At 39.6% G+C, this 27,434-nt stretch overlaps 1 protein-coding gene and 2 pseudogenes across 3 annotated transcripts; 2 read left to right on the top strand and 1 right to left on the bottom strand.

Moving 5' to 3' along the window:
* The first annotated feature begins 4 nt into the window (after positions 1 to 4).
* On the top strand, positions 5 to 18,378 carry LOC144643676 (protein SFI1 homolog). Its single transcript, XM_078502995.1, has 31 exons — positions 5 to 404; positions 2,503 to 2,572; positions 2,971 to 3,108; positions 3,799 to 3,870; positions 4,412 to 4,522; positions 5,185 to 5,279; positions 5,875 to 5,992; positions 6,265 to 6,367; positions 6,781 to 6,937; positions 7,353 to 7,514; positions 8,324 to 8,394; positions 9,003 to 9,095; positions 9,471 to 9,568; positions 9,657 to 9,773; positions 10,204 to 10,284; positions 10,427 to 10,508; positions 10,895 to 10,987; positions 11,537 to 11,622; positions 11,809 to 11,884; positions 12,394 to 12,489; positions 12,963 to 13,039; positions 13,339 to 13,441; positions 13,850 to 13,946; positions 14,444 to 14,604; positions 14,935 to 15,009; positions 15,408 to 15,482; positions 15,840 to 15,959; positions 16,085 to 16,141; positions 16,263 to 16,468; positions 17,551 to 17,868; positions 18,238 to 18,378. Exons 1-31 carry the CDS (start codon positions 116 to 118, stop codon positions 18,260 to 18,262), a joined length of 3,522 nt encoding a protein of 1,173 aa, XP_078359121.1. The 5' UTR covers positions 5 to 115; the 3' UTR covers positions 18,263 to 18,378.
* Positions 18,264 to 20,441, top strand: LOC144643678 (uncharacterized; annotated as a pseudogene). The gene is made up of 3 exons (XR_013568952.1): positions 18,264 to 18,788; positions 19,400 to 19,514; positions 20,048 to 20,441. The product of XR_013568952.1 is annotated as an uncharacterized LOC144643678 (transcript).
* A 646-nt stretch (positions 20,442 to 21,087) lies between these two features.
* On the bottom strand, positions 21,088 to 26,204 carry LOC144643670 (uncharacterized; annotated as a pseudogene). The gene is made up of 6 exons (XR_013568950.1): positions 25,153 to 26,204; positions 24,255 to 24,535; positions 23,202 to 23,409; positions 22,559 to 22,775; positions 21,939 to 22,112; positions 21,088 to 21,439 (listed from the first exon to the last, which is right to left on the bottom strand). The product of XR_013568950.1 is annotated as an uncharacterized LOC144643670 (transcript).
* Positions 26,205 to 27,434: the final 1,230 nt, after the last annotated feature.

The following is a 27,434-nucleotide window of genomic DNA, read 5'->3' as shown; positions in this document are numbered from 1 at the left end:
TTTTCGCGTAGAATATAATTCCCATCATGCAAACCTCTCGGTAGTTTTCGTTCCTGTCGGAAATCTTCGCTTAGTTGTCGGTAGTTAGTCGGAAAAGAAATATGGCGGGTTGTGTATGTCGGGAAGGCTGGATATTTTAGAGCTAAAAATGCAAGAAGACAGTCCAGGAAACAGAGAAAAACGCAAAAGAAATGAGCGTTATAATACGCCAACACGACCGAAGAAGTTGTCTGTGTCGGCTGCAAAACAGAAGGCTAAAGAATACGCTGCTAAAGATGACAAGTCCACTCGTGTCTTGGCAAAGCAAGCCATTTTGAAAGAACTCAGCTCACATTTGGTTGTTAGAGCTCGAGGTGTCACCCCGCAGAATCGAAAGAAAGCTGACGAAACTGAAAATGATTCAGGTATGGAACAGGAAAACGAAGCAAGTAATGTTGTTTTTGACGAATTGGCTCATGTTTAATTTGGCGGGAAATTTAAAATCATTGTAATATATTAAGCTTAAGCTTAATCTTCGTCGATGTTTGCTTGCAATGGATGAATATTAAACATCAGGAAACTAACAGGCTTTAGAAAACACCCTGTATTTTCATGCATGGTGATGTATCAGTCAAATCCACAAGCGTCCAGCCCCTCTCCACACACCCAGCCACCCCCAGGCGTACCCCGGGCAAAATTTTGATAAGAGGTTACTGTTAGCTCTGTACAGTACAGGGTAGGCTTGATTACCAGCTGGCAGGGGTATTTTGCAAGAACAGAGAATGCAGAATGCAAAATGGCGGTGACAGAACGGCGATAGTATAATGCCCTAACCAACAAAACCAACAAATAAAAGCTAACTGCAAGCAAACTAGAGTGAAACAAACTGGAATGCATTCTGTGTTCTGCAAAATACCCCTGCCGATTACCAGCCGCTGTTCGAGAAGTGGCCGGACTCAAGAGAGCAACGGAAATCGAGCCTATGTACAGTGAGAAATTGAACAAAAAACAAGGCCAGCATATATAATCGGGCATTTGACAGGGTTGGAAACTAAAAGGCCTCCCGCCCCCCGCGCTCGCCGCCGTCCCCCTCCCCCCTCCTCCCCCGGTGGCGCCCCCGACCCCTCCCCCGTCGCCTGGGCGGGCGGGGCCATGCCGTTCCGCTCGGCGGGTCCTCGTCCATCTCACGGCCATGTCCGCCCCCCTGTCTGCCTGTTGGGTTTCGTGCTTCGGTGATGAGATGTGGAAAGTGGTCTCTAGTGTCTCTCGCCAACCGGGCGAGTGTCTAGTCTCGCGCTCGCCGGCGGGGCGCGCTCCAACCCTGATTTGACCATTGAAGAAACATTGGTCAGAAGTTACAAACTGAAGGATTTTTTTATCCATTCATTTACATGTACCTTGCTCCTGTTCCATCTCTTTTTTGTAATGGTATCCTTTTGCCTTTTGCCGTGTTACACATGGATTGCTTCCATAAGTCAGAGAAATTTTTTTAAATGTGTTAGCAATGCCTTATTATCAGAAACCATACACAGATAATTTACATTTTAGCAGAGATCAAAATCAGGCTTGTTTAGGCTATTTCCAGGTTTTTTGTAGCTACCTGGATATATCAGAGTTTTTTTCATCATTTTGTAGGCTATCCTTTTTCCTTAAAAAAACTGTAGAGGGTGGGGAATTTGAAATTCTGTGAAGCCCTAATCAGTCGGGCATTTGACCATGTAAACTGTCAAAAAAGTAGTTTGAAAATGTGGTATTCATGAAGTGGTCCTATTTCTCAGATAAGAAATTGCCTGAACTTTTCTTAGGACAAAACAAGTGTAATACGTAACTGCTCTACAGTCAACTCCCTCTAAGACGGACACCTTCGGGACCAGCCCCAACTGTTCGTCTTAAAGAGGAGCCCACTTTATAGAGAGTCAAGGTAACGTGGCACCATTCATCAGTGAGATAGTAATTAAGCTGAACTGTAATACTCAACTGTAAATAAAAAAACGCCCTCGGTACCCAAACACTAAAAGAGAGAAGTAGCCCGTTATGGTGGATTGTTTTTGGGCGGTAAGTTTGGTACCCTTAAGGCGCTGACTAACTTTACTCTATGTCGATACAAAGTTTTGATGAATTATTCACTACAAAAAACACACTTCTCAAGTGTCCGTGGACAGACTGTTTCAAAGTGTCTGTTGTCCGTCTTAGAGAGGTGTCCGTTTTATAGGGAGCTTTACCAGGTGTCCATCTTATGGAGGTGTCCCTCTTATAGAGGTGTCCATCTTTTAGTGGTGCTGTGTCTTAAGAGAGAGTTTACTGTACCTGTTACATTGTAGGTGGTTGTGTTAATGAGTTTGTCAAAAAGGGAGAAGAAGGGTCCACTTTATTTTCCTTCTGCCACTTTCTTTTGTTGGTTTTATATGTTTAATTTATATATCAGTTTGTTTCTTTATTTGTCTTTCATTTAATGTACATAATGCATGTTGTATCGATTCATTGATGTTTTACAGATATAATTATTTTGTACTTTTAACACAGAGCCTACTAAGGCGAGTAACATTAAGGAAGAGGAAAGAAAACCAGTTAAGTTCTCATCAAAAATTCCAAGGTAATGGTCCGTTCAGCAATGAGTTTAAAGCTACAAAAACATGTACACATGTACAGTAGTGTCAGTAACATTTACCATTCTCTGAAAAAAATGTATGCTGTATATTTTGTACCTGTAGATATGCCCACAGAATTAAGCATGTACAGTGTATGAAGGTTAACTGTGCCCGAAGAATAATTTATTGAAATGAGGCTATTGTGACATGCATAAATTACAGTGCGACGCTCCCGGCCCCCCCTCGGCCTCGTCGTTTTTTTTGCCCTCCTCGGCGCGCGGGTCCCAGTGCGCGGGGTGGCCCCGCCTGTAATCATTCAATAAGTAATTGATTTTTTGTAAACTTCAGTGCTAGCTTCAGTCAAGTTCATACAACTTTATGTTTGTTTTTTTTTTTTTTTCAGAAGAGTAGATGGAGCTCATTCTGGTGCAGCACACAAAAGATGGATCAATTCAATTTCACAGCATGAACAAAAACGTCCTCACCAAGAAACAGCTCTTTCTGATAATAGCATTGAAAGATTTCAGAGCACTAGGAGAAGGTAACATAAAATAACTGAATAACAATTTTAATTTTTGTGCAAACCAAGTTGCTATTTTGTCACTTAATTTTTGCCTATAGCTGTTCTTTATAACAAGAGAAAATATATTGTCACCGTAAAAATGTGGAAACTTTTTACCGCATTTGGGCACGGGTAAAAATATCTGACAGTTAATGACTAGACAACACATTCGTGCTTTATGGCAATCTTGAGATACAATAACGTAAAATTCCGGTTATAAGCCACCCGGTTTTAGGCCCATAACCTGTGAATCAAAAATATTCATTCCGGTTCAATAATGCTCCCCAGGATATAAGCCCCCTCTACCCTGCTGACAATACTTGTAACAGCAACTAAGCGATTGCTTTATTTATTTATTTTTAATTTTGAGACGTATTTCGATTAACACTCGCTAGGCAACGTTTAAATGGTTTTTTTGTTCAAACGCTGACAGGCTGTCTAGACGAACTTAATGTCCTTCACGCTGAGAAACCCACACCTAAAAGTTTCTTTTCACGAAGTTGCTCGATAAGCCCAGGGCTTAGTAACGGAAATCTTGAGATACAATATAGGTTCTTTGATGAGACAGTGATGATGACCAGCAAAATTGGGCACCTGTTTGTGACTGTTGTATTGTTAGTAGTTTTTAGTTTTTTGTTAACCTACCTCTAAGAATCATTTACCACTCAGGTTTTTAGCCAAGAAATATTTGTTGATTTGGAGAAAGAAGACATATGGAAGAGTGACTCCCGTTACAGCAAGGTAACAAGACATGGTCATTCCATTTCAAAATAACTAAGTGGAGTTTACTTTATTAATACATTGACTTAGAGCAGTTTTCATTTGACTGTTAAAATTAACTTGCATTTTTTTTGATTTAGCATTACAGTTGTACATGTGCCTTGCTTAGTGATTGGTTTAAATATTATATCTTGTGCCACTTTCTCAACAAAACAGAAGTAAAACCAAAACCAATCATGACTGGTTCACGCACGTTTTCCCACTTATTGTGCTGGCTACATGCATTTCTTTCGAGTTTTGATTGGTTCACGGGGATTGTTTGCATCGTTTGTGATTGATTGGAGTCATTTCTTTGGTTCTGGTTTTACGACACTCAATTGAAAAAAACTGCTCTAATAAATTATAATTATAATATTCTAATAAGTTATTATAATCTAACAGACTCATTACAACAGACTCTAACAGGGCAACTTTCAGTTACCAGTAGTCAAAATTACGGTACCTGTCCATAAAAAATGTCCTACAAAATGCAGCTTGTAGTTTCATTTCTATTGACTGACAGAGGCCATTATGAGAGAAAGCTGATGCAGCGCACACTACAGGTTTGGCAAGATATTTGGTGGTCAGGAAGGAGAGGGTGGAAGCTTAATGTTAGAGCTGATTATCACAACAGGTAAGTACTAGTAGTTACACTCATCACAGGTTTAAAAAAAGGTTGTGCTCACTTGCCCATTGGGCAAAGGAGCTGGGTAAATTGTCTGCTGACTAAATCATGACTTGAATAAACTAAGAAGTAACTACATGTACGAGAAGTATGTTACTGCGCTGGGAAAGCAAAATTTGAGAGCTGCTTGTTTTTTAAGAGCAGCTGAAATTCAAGTTTTTTCTAAGCCTTGCATGATCTCAACTATTATTTTTTATAAATATTATATTTTGATGCTTGTACCATGACTTTACATAATTTACTAGTTAACACACTGAAATAATTTCACCAGGATTTAATTACAGTTGAACCCCAATAATTTGAACTCGGTTATTTTGAATTCTTTGCTATTTCTAACAAAAACCCATTTCCCTTGGATTTGCCTTTCTGTCATTTACTATCGGCTATTTCGACCTCCAGCTATTTTCAACTGTTTTTTGTTTGCCCTGATGGTTCAAATAGCGGGGTTCAACTGTAATATGTAACTGCTTTAAATTCTGATCTGACCTCCGATTAATTAAGAATAGTAGAATTTTTGCACCCTCCCCCTGACACTCCCTTTCCCTTTTATACTTCTTCAATCTTCGCCATGTAGTAAGTTGGTACATGATTGTATGATGATTGTTTTTTAGATATAGACTGTGGCAAAAGTCCTGGAAAGCTTGGAGAGAGTACATCAGTTATTGTAGAACAAAGAAGACAAGAGACAAGTTGGCTCATCACCAGGGTGAGGGTCGTAGTTACATTTCATGCAGTATTGGTATATATGTTGCAGTTATTTTGATCTCAGTTTTTTTCTTTGTTTTTCTCAGTTTTTTTTTTTTTCTGTTTGGGTGCACCCCTCCCCTTCCCCCCCCCTCCTTCTCCCTCCCCTCTTCTCTTTCCCCCTCCCTGTCTTTTTTTTTTTTTTTTTCTCCTCACTGGATTTGCCCTCACCTCTGGTTTGCGTCCCCCCTTTCCACTGCCGTGTGTTGGGTGAACCACTATTTTTTTAATTGTCCCTACCCTACCCCATTATTTAACTAGTAATATCATGGACAACAGTAAAACTGAGATCAAATAACTGCAAATATACAATGTGCTTTCTACAAAATGCCCAATTCGAACTTACCTTTATTGGAGGAAATTTTCCTGACATCTAATTGTCATGTAATTATTAAAAAATTTTAAAGTTCAATTTTATTTTGGAAATGTGAAACTCAATGTTTCAATTCAAAATCTCCATGGGGCTTTCCTTCACCATTTAAGGTCATTGTACAAGCTGGTTGGAGAGAGAGTTAGGTTGAATGTTAACTTTTATTTGATGTATTGTTTCTTTGTAGCACACCATGCATTACTTGCAAAGTGTTGGTCAGGTTGGAAAGAGTACATTGGAACCAGACGGAGGAAAAGACAACAGACTGACCGAGCTATGGATTTGGCTGAAAATCAGCTAAAAAGGTGCTTAATATGATGCTATTTTCAGTTGCCTTTTTTGGTTAATTAAAAGAGAGGATTGCAAAGATATTGGTCACTTGATGGATTTTAAGGGCTAAAAGCCAGAATAGTGTGCATCATAAATACAATATGTCAAGGATAGGCATTCCAGTACCAAGCAAAAAAATTATACAAGAACTTGGGAATCTGTTTGTAAGGACATTAATGCAAAATTTGGATGAATCAGTTATTTTGCAAGTTGCATGATTTTTACTGAATTTTTTTTTATTCCACAGAAGAGCATGGGACCATTGGTTGGCACAGTTAGCATTCAAGGAAAACTTGCAATACATGGACCATGAAGCCCTCCAGTTCTGGGCTACAAGTCTAATGACCAAGGTGCTGTGGAATGGGCTCAAATGTTTATATCTTTGCCCCACCCACCTTGTTCTACTTCCCCGCCCACTTTTTCGGTGAATTCCAACTGTCGCTTTTTTGCAGTTAATTTACAGTTCAACTCAGTAATTACATAAGGATTGTCGTTGAACAAAGACAAAGAGCTGAATAAAAGTTCAGTTAAAAGAAGTGTTTTCTACTTCCTTTAATTAATGTAAGTTATTGCTGCCAAAAAATATAAATTCAATTTAACTCAGTTCAATTTTTCGTCACTTTCCATTTTTTCCTTTTATTTTTTCACTCCCTTTCCCCTCCTTCTCATCCTCTACCCTCCCTTTGTTTCTATTTTATATGCTCTGGATGCCTGTGCCCAATGTAGTAAGCTACAATCATGCTATCTGATTTTTTATCCGTAGGCTTGGAAGGTGTGGACTTCTGCTTGTTTAGTAAAAACTGATGAGAAGGAAAAGATGAGAGTTGCTTCAAGATTTAATGACAAAATGTTATTGCTAAGGGTGTGGAGGGGTCTGAAAAACTACAAATCAGTGAGAAAACTGAAACAGCTGCGACATGGTAGGTGCACTTTTCAGGTTGTGGCAACAAGAAAACGTTGATTTGAAAAAAGCGTTGCTCATGATAGTGTATAACAGGTTTCTTACGGGTCATGGGAAACCGTGAAAGTCATGGAATTTTAGAATTTCATTTTCCAGGCCTAGAAAGTCATGGAATTTTCAGTGTGGGTTACGGAAAGTCATGAAAAATAGTATTGATTGTACAAAATAAATTAGGCAGGTTATTTTTTGTGAAGAAAAGGGTAAAAACATACCCAAAATCAAGATAATTATTTGAAAATTTCCAAGAAAAATGGTCAAATTTTAGTCATGGAAAACTTTGAAAAGTAATGGAAAAGGTCATGGAAAGTCATGGATTTTTAAAGCTCAAAAGATTATGAACCCAATTGAAATTTCATTATGTCACCTACATATAGGTGCTGCAAGCAGACACTTCTCACTGGAATTACTGAAAAAGTCATTTCACATGTGGGTGACAAGATGGCAGAGACAAGTAGAGCTTGCTCAATTTGATGACTTGATTAACTACAAGGGTGATGTGGCTGTAGCAAGGAGAGCTTTTGTTCACTGGAAATACTGTATCCTTGCTCTTTCCTACAGCAGTTATCAACAGTTAATAGCATCTAATTTCTCCTCATAGTTTCCAAACAATGTTATATTGGAGGAGTGAAACAGAAGAATGATTTTCCTTTGGAAAAAAAAATCTTTTTTATGCAAATAACTTTTATTGTTTAAATTATCCAACATGGCTGCCATGAAAACACTCTATAAAGAAAGTAATCACTAGTTATAGGGCAAAATTATTGCGCTGATGCACCACAAAATTATCAAAACAATGTTAAAAGAAGTTTATTGATATTCCAAATTGATTTGTACTGGAAGTTGAAATTAAAAATAAATTTTGTTTTGTTTTTTATTAAAATAAAATAAATAAAAAACATTCTAATTCCAAAGACTACTTTGATGGTTACCAGCCTGAGGTTCAGGGGGGGGGGGGGGGGGGGGGGTATTTGGGGGTGGGGGGGGGCGCGAGGGTTTAAAAAAAAAAAAAAAAAAAAAAAATTAAAAAAATAAAAAAAAAAAAAAATAAAAAAAAAAAAAAAAAAAAAAAAAAAAAAAAAAAAAAAGAAAAGGGAGGGAGGGGGGGGGGGGGCCCCCCCAAAAAAAATTTGTAGAAAACCCCCCGGGGGTTTACCACGTAACTTGATGTGGAATCGAGCATGCTAACGCCTTGTCGTGAAAGTACATGTTTAGTGAATATAACTGTGTTAGATTGGTCAAAAGACCATCGTCAAGTGGTCATAATAGTTCAATGTATGTATTTTGGTTAAACTGTTAACTTTCATTTGAGTCAACCTCTGTCAACTTTCATTAACTTCACTGAAAGATATTGTTCTGAAGCATGAAGAGTACGAGAATGAAGATATCGCTGCCCATCATTACACAGAGCACTTGTTGGTAAGTCTTCTTCATTAGCCTGATGAGCTGTCTTCTTATCACTTAACCTACGCACCAATCTTGGAGTAAGTGATGCTGTGATTCACTTGGTTATGAAAATGACACATGTATTTGAAATCGTAACTTCAATTCTGCTCCCATATACAATCATGATAGACTGGGACATAACTGTAGCCATGTACAATTGCAGCAAACACAGTTTCCAGTTTTCCTACACATTATTTATTTATGTATTTTATTTATTTTTTTGGTAAGAGAAAGAAAACAGTAACAAGTGCATTCAAACAGTGTTTTCATCACTGCCTGATGGGAATCCATTTCTTCTGGTTTCCAACAAAGCAATCCCCAAGCTACTGTCCATTTTTCTTGTTCATTGTGCTGTGGGTATGGACATCTCTGACTGGGCCCTGTGTCCCCCCGCCCCCTCCCTTCGTTCGCTGTCGCAGATCAGTTCTGTAAACTTTTGAAGAGATTTCCACGCCATCTTACTGGCAGCGTACAACATAAGAGTTTCTGTAAAAGCCAGCAAGTTTGCACAGAAGCAACAATATGTAGCTTTTGAAGAGAAATGAACAGATATAACTTAGCTTCTGTGTTTTTCTTTACAGAAAACTTGTTTTAATGCTCTTCACCTGCAAGCTGTACAGAGAAGACTAAAAGAGATGCGCTTAAAGATGGCTGAAGACCTGCAGCAGAGATTTGTAAGTGCATTGCTCAATACTCTCAATACCTCTTCAGTGGGCATTATTCAAATTCTTGATAGTTCTTTTCTGTAATTCGTAAACAAATCTTCTGTATAAGATGATCAATTTAGCAACATGGGCATGTTTTGCATGCTTTGTAGCTAACCCTCTGCTTACATTGTGATAATGTTATAAAATATTATAATATTTCAAACACATCCTAACATTTGGCTATAATTAGACAGAAGGCCAGACAGATGGACGGACAGACAGACAGACAGACAACAATTTCAAACAGATACTTTAATAGTGTGCAAGTGGTCCATTTTTGTAGATCCCCCAAGTCATATACAATCAGTGACTGTGCAAAAAACTTCCATTTTATTTTGTCAGCAACTGCAAAGAGTGTGGAATGTCTGGTTAAGGCGATGTGAGCATTCTGAGGAACTCAAGCTTCATTCAGTTTCCAGAAAAGCAAGAGCTCATCACAAGTAAGGAGAATACTTCAATCATTTGTTCATGGATTGTGTTTTTGTAGATTTTTCTTTGCCTTTGGTTAATAACATGTTCCACGTGTAGCTTTCAGCTGAAGAGGAAGTTGTTTACCATTTGGGTGAAGTACTGCCAGTGGAGGAGATTCAGAAAATCTCAGTATGGAAAAGCTGATTATCATTTCCGTGAGAGAGCTTTACCCAGGTTTGGTTCTCAAATTCTCCATTTGTCTTCTAAGAGGGATTTTCACTGAGTATTGAAAGAACTCACATTTTCTTTGGATCTGCATTACTACGCTTAGTGATTTGCTTTAAAAACTCCCACCACTTTCTCATCCAATCAGAAGTAAGAGCCAAAACCAAAAATTTTGTGACTTACTCATAAACGTTTTCCCGCACTTCTTGCTGGCTACATGTATCTGCTTTTTGTTTTGATTGGTTCACTGGATTGTCTGTGTCCACTGTGGTTGGCCAGAGTTATTACTTTGGTTTTGGTTTTACAACACTCAATAGAAAGTTGCTCTTAGGCTAATAATGTGTTGGTATTGTAGCAAAACAAATGATGTTGATGATTCTTTGAATTTAAATGTTGTGGAGTTGATAACTTGTTTATAACACAATATGTTTTTCTTCAGGTACTTTTGTAGAATAATGATTTTTGTGGACCTGATGCATTCCAACAAAGAGACTAATCTTGCTGCAGAGAAGTTCAGAGGGTAAGTTAAATATACAGCACAAATATGCAACACCTTTCTTTTTCATGCTTGTGTAAAGACATATGTCTTTGGGCTCTTGAGTTTTTGAAGTGAATCTGGTGACAGTGTCCCTTTAAATCTTTTTAAATCTTTTCAATTGTAGGGAAGCACTTCTGGCAAAGACATTTTACTCATGGTGGAGCAAATATCAGCTGATGATGGACGTCAGAATGATGGAGAGAATGGTGAGAATTGCCTCCCATCCTATGTAATTTGGCCTCTTATTTATTTTCTTTTTATCAGAAATGTACTTACTACTCTCCTTCCATTGATAGTTCGAGTGAAAACCATTACCAAGAAAGTAAACGAAACAATTTAGGAACAAGAAACACTTGTTTTGGATAGCAATGTGTTATGATAGGTCAACTTTTAATAACTGAGTTTTCAAAACAAACAGACCTGGATAGAGGACCGCATGAAAACCAGCTAGAAATGACGTGGCTTCCTCTCTAAATATATTAATTTATTTATTTTTATTTATCTCCACCAGATTTATTTTTGTCGTTACTTTTTTGTGGAGATTTGTTATGTTATTAAAAAGAAATAAGCAAAGCTTTTATTTTAATTGCAGGCCATTCTTCATAATGATGAAGTTATAAAGAGGCGCAGTCTTCAATTCTGGCTTCAACAAGCAAGAAAAAAGTTACATGAAAGACAGCTTGAGGTACATAGGGTCAATTTGTTTTCCAAATTGCTTCACACTAACATCTCTTGTACCAACCTGAATGTGAGATATTTTGCTTTGAAACTTAACCTTTACCAAACGCTTTCACTCTGAGAGTCCAGCTTTGAGTCAACCTATTAGTCTCTTATTTTCATTACAAGTCTTTTGATCTTGATACACACAGTAGTCAAACTTTTGCTCTTGTCCATACTTTTTTCAATTTCCACTTCCTTGCTTTGGTTCTCAAATAAATTTCGTCCAGGTCGTGATTCTCGTAATTTTGCAATTAGCGTGACATCCCTAATTGTTTGGATTACGAAAAATCACAACTTCGTATCCCGAATTTGTAGTTTTGGAACTTTCATGATTGCCTGGAAAGCATTTCAGCTGGGGACTTGGTGTACCATTGATATGACTCTTTGTAGAGAACTTTATATGTGCTTTGTTAAGTTCATTGAACTAACAAACAATTGAAAACTTCATGGCATACCAGCGTTTTATGCGACAAGCCATGGCACTGAACTAAGTTTGTTGAAAATTTGCTCTTAGGCTGTGGCTGATGATCACCACAATCGAAAATTGCTACAAATGGGGATAGGAAGATGGAGAGAGTTTAACAATGAAATGAAACAAAGGTAAACATGGTACACCATAGATGTGTCACTGGTTTTATTTTACTTACCGATCTACAATGACAATTCATATGTAATCTTTACAATGGTATGGTCATCACACTGAGCGGATAACCTTGACTTTTACTAGTTTAGAAACAGTTTACGAGATGTTTTTTTGTTGTTGTTGTTGTTTTTTTTTTGCACCAGTCGGTCAGTACAGCATTCATCAGTGAGGCATTACTACGTCCATCTTTTGAAAAAGACTTGGGCAGCGTGGCAGCAGGTAAGTCCTGGTTTCCAAGCAGATTATTTTGTATCTTAACATAAGGCTGCTACTTATGGTCTCCTTTGCAGCTGTTATATGAGTTGTCACGCAATGCTTTTCCAAGCACTGCGTGACGACACTAAGCCGTGAACGGTGGTGATGTGACAAAAGTTTCAAATCCTCACTACAGATGGTAGAGTAAAAGAATTTAACAAAAATTAAACAGATCATGTTGACTAGCCAATCTGAAGTAAAGCCACCTGGGGCAGAACTCGTACTCTATTCGAAAAATGTTGTCTACAAAAGCTTGGGTTAGAAGTTAAATAAAATAAACTTGCAATTACTGGCAGACCACTTAGAGATGCTCTCGTTTTGTGAAAGTGCAAACTGTGATTTGTTAACCATTGCAACAAAGTTATTTTAGATATGCACGTAGAGATACATGTTCCATACATTTTTTTTTTTCACAATAAAGAAAGCGGGTTTTTTTTATTAGCATTGATTTTGTTGGTTCCCTTTTCTTTCAGTTTGTTCGTTACAGGCAGGTAAAATGGCAGAAACAGGCACGTGCTAACCTGCATTACCAACAGCGTCTTCTCTCTCTTGTTACCAACGCTTGGAAGGTAAGACATATCAAGTTTATGAAATCAGTTGGTGTGCTCTGATCTGTAGAGGTCAATTAACAATCACTAGCTCACTGTACCTTATCAAATACTGTGACTGTTACTCGACCACTCAATCATAAACTAAAGATGTGTTCCTCTTGGACGATCTGGACAGTATTAGGAAACAATTGGAAGCGCGGTGGCTAATAGTTAGCGTGCTGGACTCCGGATCGAGTGGTCAAGGTTCGAGCCCTGGCCAGGGCACTGCGATGCATGCGTTGTGTTAACTCTCATAGTGCCTCTTGACCCAGGTGCATGAATGGGTACCTCGAATTTACTGCTGGGGGGGGGGGGGGAGTAGAAATACTCCTAGTTGCTTCAGGCCGCAAAAACCAGGATAAGCCCCGGCCTGATGGGCCACTAGGCTCGTATGCAGACTTTACCACTTACCTCTACTGTTAATACACTCATCTCGCTGTCATTTCTTATAGGATCATCACAATCATGCAAAGGCTGTTGAAACGCATTGTGATGAGAGGCTTCAAGCGCACAATTTAGATCGATTGAGGTGATTTATCATAATTTTATCGTGCTCACCCTAATTTCGAATTCATTTGAAAGTTTGCAGTCATTCATTAGAAATTTTTTTTAATAGACATCGCCATGTCGAAGTGTAAGAATCTGTTGTTAAGCTTGTGATATGAAGTACCTTTGAATGTTTGTATATTTTAATATTTGACAAGCGGGAGAAGAAAATAGAAAAAATACCACAAGCGTGCCTTTTTACGGAAATAAAACAAGTAGCTAAGGGTTCACCTCTGACTGTTTCGGATTTTTTTTTGAACACATATATTTTCTTGTTTTCAGATCTGCCTTTGAAACGTGGAGGCAGAATGTCGTAGAAAACAGAGAAGAGAGGAGAAATAAGCATGTAGCGAAGACATTGTTTAACCAAACAATACTTTCCAAGGTAAACAAACAGCACGTTTTTTAACAGAAAGACAGAAGCCACCTTGAGGTGGCAATACGAGTACGACAAGATTATGAGTACGACTTTCTAGTCCAGTTTACGTGTCCAGACCCCTCACTTCTCCATGTTGCTGAACAGTTGAATAAGAGACTGATGGTACAAGATAAGTGTTAAATGTGATAATCGAAAACATAAAAACCCTGTCTGAAAAGTGGTACTCCTTAGTCTTACAATCTCGTACTTTTAGTCCGATCAAAAGGTCGCTGGTTCACTTATCGCTATTTAATCCCTTCTTATCGCCCCTTAATCGCTTCTCTTCGGTGAAGATAAAATGTTTTACGAGTAATAAAGAGGTTCGATACTGACCTTTGGGCTAACTCTTGAGAGTGATAATTTTTTTCCATGCAGTGTTTCACATGTTGGAGAGAATTCTCCACTCATCATGCAGTCAAAAAATGGCTACAGTGGCAACGTCTTCACGAAATTCAACAGAAACTAGAGAGAGGTTAGCGAGACGCATGTTTTGTACTTTGCGTATACGGGTTTTTTTATGAAATGAGCCTTTTGCGTCAAGTGATCATGTTACTCACATCTGTAAGACGACCAACTGGAGCTATAAGAGTTCAGAGATAGAACGATCGTGGAAAATGAAATTAGAAATAACGTCAAGTGTAAGTTTTTAAGGTGGCTTTATTGTTCCATTTTGGAGGATTTGTAGGAAAAACACGTACCCGATGAATTTTGTTTCAAATTCAAACCACCAAGTCTTAGCTACTTATAGTTATAATTACTGTATTGGCCAAAGGAAATCACGTGCGTCTTAACTCTTTACCAGCATTATGAGAGTTTGTATGTCTACAAATGACAAATTATATGATGCACTAGGTCGAGAACGAAACTCACGACCTGCCTACGGTCTGCACCCACACGAAACAACGTGACAGTAATAAACTGGCAAGAATAACAGTGAGTATACTAACAATTGTTTGATTGTTTTGCCAGGTAAATTGAAGCGTTCATTCCGCGCGTGGAAATCCTTCAAAATGAAGTCAGTACATGACAAGGCTCTTAGAAACAAGGCTTGCGAGCATCATAATAAGACACTGCTAGGAAAAGCGGTGCTGGCATGGAAGGGCTACATCCACCTTTCTTTTAGGATCAAGGTAAACGACATTTTTGCAGCTTTTCTTTGTGAACGTTCTTGAACATCTCCATGAATTTCCAGGTCCTATCTTCTCCCAGGTGCCTGCGGCGACAGGGTTTTAAAATACACCTCATCTTTTGACTTGGTAGTCTGGTAAGGTCCAGGCAAAATTTTTGGCTTAATGGAAACCACCTTTGGGTTAAAGTTCTCTTGCTGTTGATTTTAAATAACTTATTTAAATTTCAAGTTTGAGATTAGCCAGACAACGTGCAAACCACCTGATATGTTGAAAAATCAAACAAATTTTCACATGTGGAATTAGAACGCGTGGCTTCATTTTTCGTTGTAGATTCTCCAAAGACAGAGCATGTGGCTTCATAATCGAAGGATTACCGCTGCTTTCTTTAGGAAATGGAAGAATCGGGTAAGCATTCTAAATCGTCTGGCTTGTTCATAAATAGACAACGTTTTTGGCGAAGCTGAGTTATGGTAAAACAGGAATTTGTATAAGAGAACGAGCAAAGTTCCAATCGTAAACTTTTACGCGTGTTTTCACAGCTCTCTGAAAACAAGGAATGGAAATTCTTTGTGTCTTTTACAGAATAAATACTCGAAATAATTTTCAATGTTGCTATGCAGATATGGTAAGCGGCGTTCTTATTCAGTCAATCGCAGCGCAAAATGCCAACCAATTGGAATTTTCCTCTGAAGCTATTCCGTGACTTTTGATTAACATTGTTACAGACTGTTGTTTGCAATTTTACTAGTCTTTCATTTGTATATATTTTTGGGAACTTAGAAGTGGAATGTGTAAAATTTCAGCATGGCATCGTAATGCAAGAAAAGAGACAGACGGTACTGGCGTTATGGCATTGGAGCGTCAGTCTGCAAAGAAAGGTAGGCAGTGAATTTATGTTCATGTTTCTTAAGACTTAACAAGAAATGATGGTTTGAGTTATCACTGAGGTGGCTGAATTTTTCCATATATTGTGGTACTAAAAGTATATTTGGTGTGCCAAATGTGGACGGACGGACTGGACTTTTTGGACGGATTGAATCTTATCAACTAGATCAGAAACTTAACAACGAATCAAGTTTCCAACAATCACACGTACCTCACAGGCGATTAAACACGCAGTCGGGAAACCAACATACAAAAGATGTCACAAATTAATCGTTACTACGTTGAAAGACATTGTCCTTTTTTTCTGTCAACCGCATTTAATCTACTATTATTTTGGTGTGGTTTTTAAGGCGTTTTATGCTCTGTTGGAGTACGCGATCGTTCGCAAGAGGAAAGCGGTTCGTATCGCCAGAGCTTTGGAAGAGCGACGAAACAGACTACTGCGGACTGGAGTCACGCAATGGATGAAGGTGTGATCACGTAAAAAATGTTTAAAAACGTATTCTCCATTCTTGAATTTGCTTCCTTTTCAAGACTATGGGGTTCAAGTTTAGGCAGTATTTTCATGTATTTCTTTGTTCTTGCCGGATTCTAGGTTGGGTTTTATCTGGCTTCAGAAAGGTCAAGGCTGGCCCAAGAGCGACAACTGGAGGTTTGATTGATTTTGTTGCATGCCTTTTCTCAAGTTTACCTTTTTGGGAGCAGCTTCTCTCTCTAACATCCAGCCTACTACATTGCCTGACTACCATTTCTTCTTGATAACGTGTTCACAGGTTGCCCACTCCGTGCATCAGTGCGTGTACCGCTGTGCGATGCACTGGAGAAGAGTAACAGCAAATCGAGTACGACAGAGAGGAGGCAAGCCCAGGCCCAGACGTGTGATTGAGCCCAAACCTGATTGGCCAATTGCCACGTTGTCAGAAACAACGCGCCCAGTCCCTTCAGTCCCGCCCTCGACCTACAGTATGGAAGTTCACAGGTGTGGAATTAATATAGTTCTTCAATTTTCCATTAAGTTACCCCCTTTTTCCTCCCCCTGAATACTGAGCCGGAAACATTGTAATGGAGAGAGGTTTGTCACTTTGTTGGCTCGAAGTGACGTAGTACGTAAAATTTAGATGTCGGAAAAGTTCCCCTGGTTTATAGAATAAAACGTTATTGACTCGAAGTTAAAGTGTATATGACATGAAAAATATTTTCTGCTTATTTGAGGCCTCGAATACAGAAGAATGGCGTTTTCTTTCGTCTTTTTTCGTTTCAGTTGCGTTTTTGTATTTGCAAAGTCATGGCGTCTAGATTTGACTCTAGAAAATGGTAAACTGATAAATCTCCATGAGCGGTCTGCTTGGCACCACTGTGATCAGCTGCACCCTTGTTTGCTGCCATGCACTTCTCTCTCTCTCCTCCCCATTCTGCCTCTAGTGCAGGGTCCTGCTTGACAGACATAGTCCCATATTTCTCCCTGGCTGGTTCTGGTTTGGGGATTTCGTTTGGTGCACAGCGGCAAAACTGTTGTCATGGCAACAGCCCTAAGAGTGACATTTTTCTTTTGTGAGCCATTGGTGGCGACACTCTTTTAGTTTTAGGATATTGTTTATTCAGTATTTACATTTTTTGGTCATCTGGTCATCACTGATCGCTAAACGTCAATATCTCTGACGAAAAGAATTTCGAGACGCCATTCTCGCGGGCCTTTCAAATAAGCAGAAAATATTTCATTCATATACACTTTAAGGACTAAAAGCGACATCTTTAAGGAGTTCAGTCTTGATTAAACGTTTGCAAAATCTTAGGGAATTCTGCCAAATTTGAAAGCATGAGGCTTGTGTTTTTTAGATTATCCATGTGGTAATCCATTTCCATCCTTACCATCGTCAGTCCTGTCCTGTCGAGAGTTCCTAAAATTCAATATTTCTTTGAGCTTCTCCGCATCACTTTTAAAATCGATGACATTACCCCACCCATTAAACCAAGAAAGGGGTGAGGGCTAAAACTACTCTGTATTTTGTTCCAGGCTCCTTGCTGTTATAATCGGTCTGTTCCCTTTCTCTTCTTTTGTAGAATTGCTTTAGAGGGTTTTAAGGAGCGTCCTCGGCCACGAAAACCCGATTACTTAAGGGAGTCCTTTGACCTCACCCAAATATCCACGTCAAAAAGTGTAACACCGCGCGTGCATTCCACGCGTGTCACAGAGCAAGTCGAGGATGATGAGACAAAACCCCGTGCCTCTCCACCCCGACCGTCTTATCAAATGGGTAGCAATATCCATCCCAACCAGAGGAACCCTAGGGAGGAATCAATCGTCTTTCCCTCTTCTTCCGGAGATGAATCTTTTCTTGGTGCAGAAGGGGCCGAAAAGAACTGGACAAGATACACTTGGTAAGATGCCACAGTTGATAACTTTATTTTATAACAGGTACCTACAATTAGAAAGATGTAAATTCAGTTGTCGCAGGCGTGGGACAAATAAATTTCTAGTTCCTTATGCGATTGGAACCGATTACCTTCACACATCGGTCGAATGTTCTACCTCCACTCAAGCTACAAAACTGAGAAGACTCGCAGTGAACTAGGTCATAGTTGGTAGGATCATGTGTGACACGCGTCCTTCATGTTGCTGAGATTAGTAATATTGGAAGCGTACTGTGTGAAGATAGAATCGATACTGTTATTGAGTAGTTCCAGGTTCGGACTAGTTTTACGATCTTTTCGGCAAACGCTGAAAAAAGAATGTTGCATTTTTTTTAGTCCTACCCAAAGATGTGATCGGTGACAAGCAGCAGGGACTCTCAGACCCTGTATTAAAACCTGTTCAAAAACCTTTCTAATCCACCGCTTATCAACACGGGGCAGACACGAGGAGCCGAAAGAAGAGCAGTGTTGTTACCTCCCTCGTCCTTCACTCTGCCTACCCGTGCTAAGGGTGCCTCACTACACCCTCCTGTACCTGAGGGGGTGGAGGTTCGTGCTTCTACCTCCACACATCCCGCGTCAACTCCTCGCACCTCCCTAGACAGTGAAAAACGAGCGGAATCCAGTCCTTCCTCGGCAACCTCGTCACCGAGTAGAGGCTCCGAAGACGAAAAGGAAGGAGAAGAACAGTCGACAGGAGAGTACAGCGAAGAGGAAGAAGAAATAGACGAAGAACGGGAGGATGGGGAACGTAAACCGGATGCGAGGGAAGACGCCGTGAAGAGTGTGTTGTTGAGTCAACTGAAAGAGGAAGGAAATCTCCAAGAACGTGTTGCCGCTATGAAAAATATACTACAAGAATTTCACGACATGAAAGTCGCATACAGGTAAATATATCTTTATAGCAGTTTTCTTGCTGTTATAGTGGTCTACCAGGTCCAAATACTTGAATATGAGAAAGCGCTTATATTTGTAAGTATTACCGTTCATTACCTACGCTCATAGAAAGAAACCTTACGAAAGTACAGGCCATCTAAACATTACACAAAGCAGTGACAAACGAGAGTGATTCCTAAAGGCCTGGCTAAACTAGGAAACATTGTTGCAGAACATTGTGGCTAAATTAGTGGGAAGTAGGAAAAATTTTCCTGCCCGAGTGGCTAAACAAGGAACAATGTCCGGAAACAAAGTGTCACCATGCGCACAAGCTAGTCAATACTGTTGCCATGTGGCACTGCGCACGAGTTGGGAACATGTCCGGGCAAGTGTGACTGGGCGAACATTTTTGTTTCATAGCAAATTCCCGTTCCGCGTGGCTAAACTGGGAACATTTGGTCGGCAACAATGTTCCTTAAACCAAGCCTTAAAACACTGGCTGACACCGTGGCGCACATATGTTTCCACTCTACTCCTCTCTTATTCTTCAACAAACTGAAGGTACAACTCGAATGCAGCAGTCCTTCATGGTTGTAATGCAATTATGTTTTTATTTTGACAGTCATAAAAAGAAACAGCGGGATCAGTTGTCCGTGTGGGTTCAGGAACAGATAGAGGAACTGGGACCGAATCACCAGGATGAGGAGCTGTTACAAACTGAACAGTGCCTACATGAAGTAAGAACAACAAAACTGCTTGTCTTGTGTCGTAATTGTATTTTTTCTGTCTCTATCTAGTGTATTATCCTTTTTTCTCCGAGAATCCAGCGCCGTCTCATTCTCAAGCAGTTTCACCTGACATTACTTGAGCTATCTTTTCTTTGGTTGGCAAATGGCGTAACGTTTTCGGGGAGTGTTCGTACTGTTTTCTTGGACAATGGAGACGAGAACATACTGGGTTTTTGAAATATCCGTCTGTCGTTTCTCCACAATTCTGACCGATGTTGCTTAGTAACATGACGTATCGTATAATTCTTGATGGCGAAAAGCTGACGTGGCTATATCTGATTGGACAATAACGATTGAAAACTTTTCAGCAGGCAGCACTTAACTGTAATGTAGCGCGCAAATAATTGTTCTTGTTGTTTTGTATGAGTACCTTAAAACTATGGTTTAGGAAAACCTGCGCTTGCCTCCACCGACTTCTTTCTGTTCTTAATTTTGCTCATATCTTTTGTAAAAGTGATTTGATATCTTTTATTGTTTTATAGTTGACAGAGGAAGTACACAACATGGCGGAAAGGATAAAACAGACGCGACCACTTGTTGAAGAAGTGGCAGTGCGTGTCAGAGAACTAATTCAAAAAACCGGATTGGGTTAGCTGGCCTAACCAGTATCAACAGTCAAGGCTGTGGAATGTCAAAGTTCCCTCAGTGGATTTAAATCATCAAGGGACATCCGTGCACAAGACGAACCTGGTCTGTTACACCATACAAATATCCACAGAATGTGGCTAAAGTCGCAGCAGTAAAATTGAGTGGACAAGCCTGTTTCAACACGCTTCAGAGCATTGAATGCTCAACTCGGAAAAGTAGAAGCTAGCTAAACCGTCTCGATTGTCTCATTATCGGCTCATGTTAAACATGAGTCGACTGTGTGAATGCAGCAGATTTGTTAATAACACGCGGCAGTCGTTCACTCGACAATGGCACTGATAAGTGCATGTGGTTAAAATGATCGGGAAAGGCTCTCCCAGACCTTGTTTTGTTTCGCTCGTTTCCCGCAAGGCGGGATGTCTTCCTATGAGCCTTTATATTCACCCGTAAGTTGTAATTTACTAAAGTTTAGAGTGTTGTCCTCTAGAAAGGTCAGAAATGGTGAATCCTGCTGTCTGACGGCAAATAAAACAAATAACAGTTTAATGTTCGAATTTTATTGTCTGGTCTTATATCTTCGATATCATTGCGTTGTTAATATGACTGTGCCCTTTCAGTCAAGCAGATTTAGTAGGCACATTCTGGTTTCAATTTGTTAGGTCAGGATTCTTAGTTACATTGGCCTTAATAGGCAAAATGCTAACTTAATTTCTGTTTTTTGTTGTAGTTTTTTTTGTCAAAATTCAGTTTTCACGGTCAAAACTCCCGTATAAAAGTAACGGGGGTGCTCGTCAGAAACTGTTAAAAGCCTCGTAACCCTGGACAAAGCGCCAGACTCTCGCTTTATTAGTCTGGCAATATTTACCTAATATTTGGCCCCCATGAGATACCAAGACGGCTTTGTCGACCACCTTTGACTATCCACTGCATATAGGGAGTCCTTCCCACCCTCCTGGGATTGGGGTAGTTACTTTTGTTGCAAATCTTTGCCATGGTACAAGTCACGTAACCACAACTCCCCTATATAGCACGTGACCGCCATGTGAGTCAATTAAAGCTGGCCACACGTGATACTTTATCACTAGAGATTTCATGTCGGAGGTCATAAACCGTCCATGTAGCTTGTCTGAGAACTCTGTGGCTTCATACTCGATGATCATTGGTGGAATCTGGACAGCCATCATCCAGGACAAGCGTACGCTTTCATCCATGTATTCTTTTAACTTGGCACAGTTTTGTAACTCGGGAAAGTCGTACAATGTGCTCCACAACTGTTTGCTTACATCCTGAAAAGGGGAAGAAAATTATTCAAAAGTAAACATACTTTAACTAACAAAATATTTGAGGGTTCGAATGTCGGCTAAAATTTTAGAGTGCCTAAACAAAACAAAACAAAAAATAAAAAGCAAATGTACAATTTGCGAAAAAAGGATAATTTATCAAAGTCAACTTTAAATGCCCTCTCCTCTAGTATATCTACTACTGTTTTCGTCATTGTGTTAAAGAATTATGACCGACTCTTCCAGTTTCAAAGCCCACTTCCACTATGTTGGCAGGTTTGGTTAGTTTGCATTGATTGGTCCTCTGCATTTTTTGTTTCTCTCTCTTTTCGTACATTTCCCGAGGATTTGTCATAGTTTCTTACAAGCAAATCACGAAGATGCAGATTAACGGTATTTCTTTTCTTCCAAAACTGTCTTCATTATCGCCTACTGGTTGTCCTTCTAAATTAGCGTTTTATCCTCAACTGTACATCGTCAGTGTATCGCTGATCTTAAAACTTACCCGTTTGACACTGTCGATTTTTAATCGTGCGCCTGTCTGTCGGAAGTAGTCAGTGATGCGGTCTTGTATATCCTGGGCTTGCTCTGCTTTCGTCTCTTCATCCGGGATATCTAACAGTTTTTTAAGCTTGTGTTGTTTTTCTGTGAGTGCGTGTTGTACCGTGCGGAAAGCCACCTGTGGAGAGTACAGACAGTAACTTTACTTCATAGAAAGTAGCTTTTATGGTCGAATCAATCTCATACTGAGAGTGCTCAGTATTCTTGGTCAGCGGGAGAGCACCAGGTGGCGTCCAAAGGCTGACAAAGGAGGCCGTGGACTCGGTACGAGATTGGGTCAATATTCCGACTTAGATAAGTGAATGAGCCTGCGGTTCACGGAAAGGGCGGCGTTGCTAAGCAACATGACATATCGTAAAGGCGATAAGTTAATATACTTATTAGACTATCAGAATCGGAAACTTTTGGTACTTTAAAGAAGAGTAATCAAAATGGGACTTGCTTCCCCAATGATTTACAAAAGCAATATGAACACTCAACTAGGAAGGAATTACTTTTCTGGGGGTACTTCTCTCAAAGGTTTTATGGCATCTGCAAGAGGAGAGGTACTATCACTGCACTCACCACGATAACCGAGAAGAGTATTTTGTTCTTGATGTCTCCGTTCTCATCCAGCTTTTCAAGAGATTCAACCTCGTCGAGCTCATCCATAGCATCCAGCCTGGTCTGCGTGTAAAGGTTGTCATAACGCTCCACCAGAGCAGACGGACGGCACTCACCTGCCGACAGGTCCTCGAATTTCCCGCCCTTTTTCAACTGTCTTTGCGCCTGATCTTGCAATCTGAAAGAAGTGTTAGAGAAGTTGAGGTTAAGATGTTTCTCTTCAAACTTTAGTTTTTCTGCTATTGAATGTAGACAACTGGCTGCATTGGTGTGTAGGTTTGTTGGTTTTCCTCCCGCGTGAAAGAGGCATTCCTCAACTACCATGCAGTATTCAACATTGTATATAAGTTCTCTGGCAACTGGAAGGCACGTGTTAGACACGTGAAGGTAACGTGTCTTACGATCGGTTATTATTAAAACCTTCTACTGTATTTTTCCTTGCGGTTTAGATGGTTCATCAACTTGTTTGTTGGAAACTAGTTATGATTCTTACACAGTAGTTAAAGATTCGCTAGCAGATTAGCTGTTGGAGAAAGAAAAACGCTTAAATTATGAAGTGTTTTGAAGTAAATTTCTCAAATCAGTTCTTGCTTTTTTCGCTTACCTATCCATAAGATCTTTCTCTCTTTTTGTCAAATTTTGGACCATTTTCTGTGCTGCTTCAAGCTCTTTTTGTTTGTCCTCCAGCTCTTTCCGTAGGCTGGACTTTTCATCCGATGGTTGCTTTCTGGAAACCTTTGGACTCAGGTTCTTGCCTTGTGTCGACTCTACATTGTCACTCGAGCTACTGGCAGAACTAAACGCTGAAAATTCTGCAAAAGAATTTCATTTAATTGTCACTTATTGAAAGTTTAGGTAAAAAAAAAGTCGTCTGTTGCGTGGGCGAGTGGAACTGTTGCTACTCTCCCTGGGCTGGATGCTTATTCATCAGCATGTTAGCTTATTTGCCAGGGCCCGGTTGTTAAAGCACGATTAACCTTATCATGTTTTTTTTTTCTTTAACAATTCTGTCCAATTGGGAAAGGCGCAGTGAGACCAATGTGAATCACCAACATGCAGCATGGAGTTCCCGGTGTTGTGGTCTGGTCTTTGCCCATTGTGCTGTGTACTGCGGAATGCTCGGCGATATTAGCTGTATAAGCAAGCTACTCTACAAATCCGAGGGTAAACAAAAGTGATGATGATGATGATGATGATGATGATGATGATGATGTCGGCGGTACTAACGCACGAATGGCGCGAATTTTGATTTCAGTTTTTTATCTTTTTAATGAGGTTTCCTGTTTATATTTTCTATTCTCTGAATTCAAATTAAAACCTCGATTAACTTTTAATCTCGGATAAGTGCATAGTTACTCATAACTATTCAGCTTTCGAACAACCTGGCGCTTGTTTCACCAACAATTATATACAGGTCTATCCCACTTTATTTCTGTTACTGAAATCATATGAATATTAACCTATCGAACGTTCTTTTGACATTTTTTTTTTTTTGTTAAAAAAATTTATGAATTTTGTTTCCGAAATAGAAAATTTACTAAAAAAACCCCCCGGAAAAACCCGGAAAAAGAAAAAAAAAATTAATATACAAAACAACAAGACGTAACGTACTTCGTAAAATGTGGCTGGCCAGCGGGGACTCGAACCTTCGCGTTACCTGTTTCATCCAATTGCGTGACAGTATCAAACACGTCAGTGTCACTGCCACCTGCCTCCTCATTAGTGCTGACGTTACCAGGCTCCGAACCACTGGCCGTCGTGTGGGTAATGGTGGGTATCTTGGGTGTTCTCCTCTGGTTTGACCGCACCCTTTAGTGATTCCTCCAACAGCTGTAGCACCAGGCGGTGCCCATGATGAAATCTCTCGAGCAGCGGTAAAACGTGCTCGTCACGTGATACGTTAAACTCCTTTCTCAGCTGACTCAGAAGTTGAAGAACCTGAAGCGAGATGAGCAGTGCTCTCAGATGAGATGTGAAACACGTTTGACTGCGAAGATCTCATTTCTCATTCTCTTTCGTTCTTTCCAACGCAGTTCACACGATTTACTTCATCTATTCAGCATCTCATAAATTTACCTATGTTGAGCAGAAGTGCTTCTTCCGCAGAAGGTGTATTGGAAGTTATGCCAATCTCAGGATTAAGTTCAACAGCCTTTCAGAACTGCTCTGTGACTTAAAGAACCGTGCGAGTCCTTTGTTGATTTAAAATTTAAAAAAAAAAAACATTCCTCTTCTGGTGACAAATAAAGCTTATATTGGGAAACTGCACCATCCAGTCTATCTGTATTAGAGGGTAACCAGGGAAATTGTGTTGAGATTAATTAAAATTCTCCCAACCCGTATTATAAGACATGTAAAGACAAGTAGGAAGAATTTGGTTGCTGATATTAGATTATACGGATTAAGAAAACGTCCTTTGTGTTGTCAATACATCAGAACTGTCACTTTCTTTCTGTTCGATAAGAATAGGTCAGTTTAAAACTTTGAAAATTTGAAAATATCATGTGCTTTTTACTGAATGAACGTTTAGTACTAACAACTAAAACACCGCCTACCTCTTTATCGTGATTTATTCGTGCTTCTAACTTGTCGACTAAACCGTTAATCAGAAGTTTATCTCTTGAATTAATCTGCACTGCGTTGAAAAGCGACTGGTTAAAGAACAATCTGTCCTCGATGGATTGTCCTGACAGTTTTCTCATGTACTGTGTCGTTTTGTCATCCATTTCTGCTTGACTGTTTCCTGCAATAGCTGAAGACAACTCAGCGCTATTGAGCGGAACGTTCAACAGAACGTCGGAGAGTTTTTGTAGAGCGTGTTTGTAATGGCTTACAGCTCGCTCTAATTCTGTCCTCAAAGCCTCGTGCATTTTCATAAAGTACGTTGCAAACGATCGTGTTATTGTCTCAAGCAAGGCATGCTCGGAAAATCCATTTAAAGCCTTGGAAAACTGTTCCGCTCTCTGCACAAACCGCTGGTGAAGTGATTCGTCCATTTGTGTACAAATGTTAAAAATGTTCTTTATGTGTTCCCTCGAACGCGCGCTTGCAAATGTTTGGTTGTTGTACTTTAGGACGTCGACGAAATACCGAACCAAATGATGGACGAAATCGTCGGACCTCAATCCATGATCGGGAAGACGTCCTTGACGATCGTAAAATATCTTTGAATAAAGCGCTTCGAGCGAGGCTAAACTGCTTGGAATATCAGCGTACAAGCTCTCGATGGATAGGTTGTCTAAAATGAGGACTAGTACATCTCCGGGGATTTGATTCACTATTCTGATCAATTCTTGATATTCTTTTCGCTCAATACGTAAGTTCACCTTTCCAATGACTTTTAGAACAAGTAACTTGCCATCTTGAAGTGGATCCGGCTCGGATTTTGAAGGCACGGCATCAAAGCTTCGTCTCTCTCGACTCGTTTTTCGCGGCGGTTGTAAATTCTCGGCCAGTACGTTTTCAGGAAAGGAGTTCGAGCGACTATGTCGAGATCCGCTGCCTGGTGTTAAACTAGTCCGACTCTTTGACATTCTGTTGCCTTCAAAATAACTTGCAATGCTTATTAACGATGCTCCATATTAGCGATGATATTATTAAATTCTCCATTCGAATCCATTTTTCCGTCTACATTAGCGTCAACAACATTCAACTAGTTGTCTTAATCTCAGACATCTCTCACGAGGCTTTGTAACATTTTGATTGATGGATAAGCCCCCTTAATGCTTTTCATACAAACCTAGTATAACAGTAAAAGCATTAAGTGAATGAGCAACTAAATCAGGCAATCCATTCACTAATGGTCTTGAGCTAAAGTTCGTATTGCCGAAATGTAAATTTCTTTAGAGCCTTTCTCTCACATTGTTTGGCGGCCAAGGTGATTAATAACCCGTATTTACTTCTATGCTTCTGTTGACATTGACGAGAGGTAGGTATGCTCATTTGAATTCCTCTCTGGCACATATTTTTTTCTTTTTTTAGAGGTGAAAAAACTGCCAGTCTGCAAATATTTTTAACGTTTATATTGAAGGGAAGATTTACATATCAGTAAGAGTTAGTACGAGCCAAGAAGACGATAACGCCATTTTACGCATTTCTTACGCTTATGTTCGAACCATTTGCTTAATAAAATATTTTGGAAACTTTCCAGTTAAAACCAAAACAGATGCAGTACACGGTGATCGAAAAGTCATTTTTGTGAACGTGTTATTTTTTCCCAATTCTCTGTAGCAAGTCTTTTGCAACGATTGCAGTGAAACGCATTTGAGCAGTAAGTTTTGTTTAGAAAAACCTGCTCCGCAGAAACTCTTCAAAGAATTTCATTAAAAGTGTAGGGTGAAAGTATTAATGGAACTGAACTTTTGTCAGGCTTATATAGCAGGTTTGCAAACAAACTGTTAGAAGCAATTTCAAATTTTATTTGCTACCTTGGTATCTTGTTTGCAAACGGTTTTCTTGATTAAAAGACGTAATTGATAAAAAGCCAACTTGTAAGTGTCATGGGATTGTCGAATTGACACTGGAGTTTTTACAAGCGATGTAACATCCACCTGTTTGGTAAGAGTAAATAGTTCAACAGAACTAAAAATATTATTCATAAAGAAAGCTGTTTTGTTCAGGCGCAAGGACAAGAGCTACAGCTCTGAATTCGATTACAGGTAACTTTAGTGACTTCTAAGAATGTTTTTCGTCTTGATCTCAGCTAAAATGTGGTGGAAATTCATGCTCGAACTTAGTGGCAAATGACCTGCTCTCTTTCTTTTTTTTTAAAAATGTATTCCATGCGCTTTATGCGGAGCTAAAATGTTGTTTGAGTACGGGTCATCTCCTCCCTTCC

Source organism: Oculina patagonica, chromosome 2, assembly GCF_052425735.1.
Source record: "Oculina patagonica isolate OP01 chromosome 2, crgOcupat, whole genome shotgun sequence".
NCBI lineage: Eukaryota > Metazoa > Cnidaria > Anthozoa > Scleractinia > Oculinidae > Oculina > Oculina patagonica.
The sequence above is the reverse complement of the archived record's forward strand: the minus strand, read 5'-3'. Positions and strand labels throughout refer to the sequence as shown.

Excerpts from the sequence above, each read along its gene's own strand:
- LOC144643676 (XM_078502995.1), top strand. The coding sequence starts at position 116 with ATGTCGGGAAGGCTGGATATTTTAGAGCTAAAAATGCAAGAAGACAGT. Across the intron at positions 8,395-9,002 it reads ATTACACAGAGCACTTGTTG|AAAACTTGTTTTAATGCTCT; the intron begins GTAAGTCTTCTT and ends TTTTCTTTACAG. Across the intron at positions 11,885-12,393 it reads CTTGGGCAGCGTGGCAGCAG|TTTGTTCGTTACAGGCAGGT; the intron begins GTAAGTCCTGGT and ends CTTTTCTTTCAG.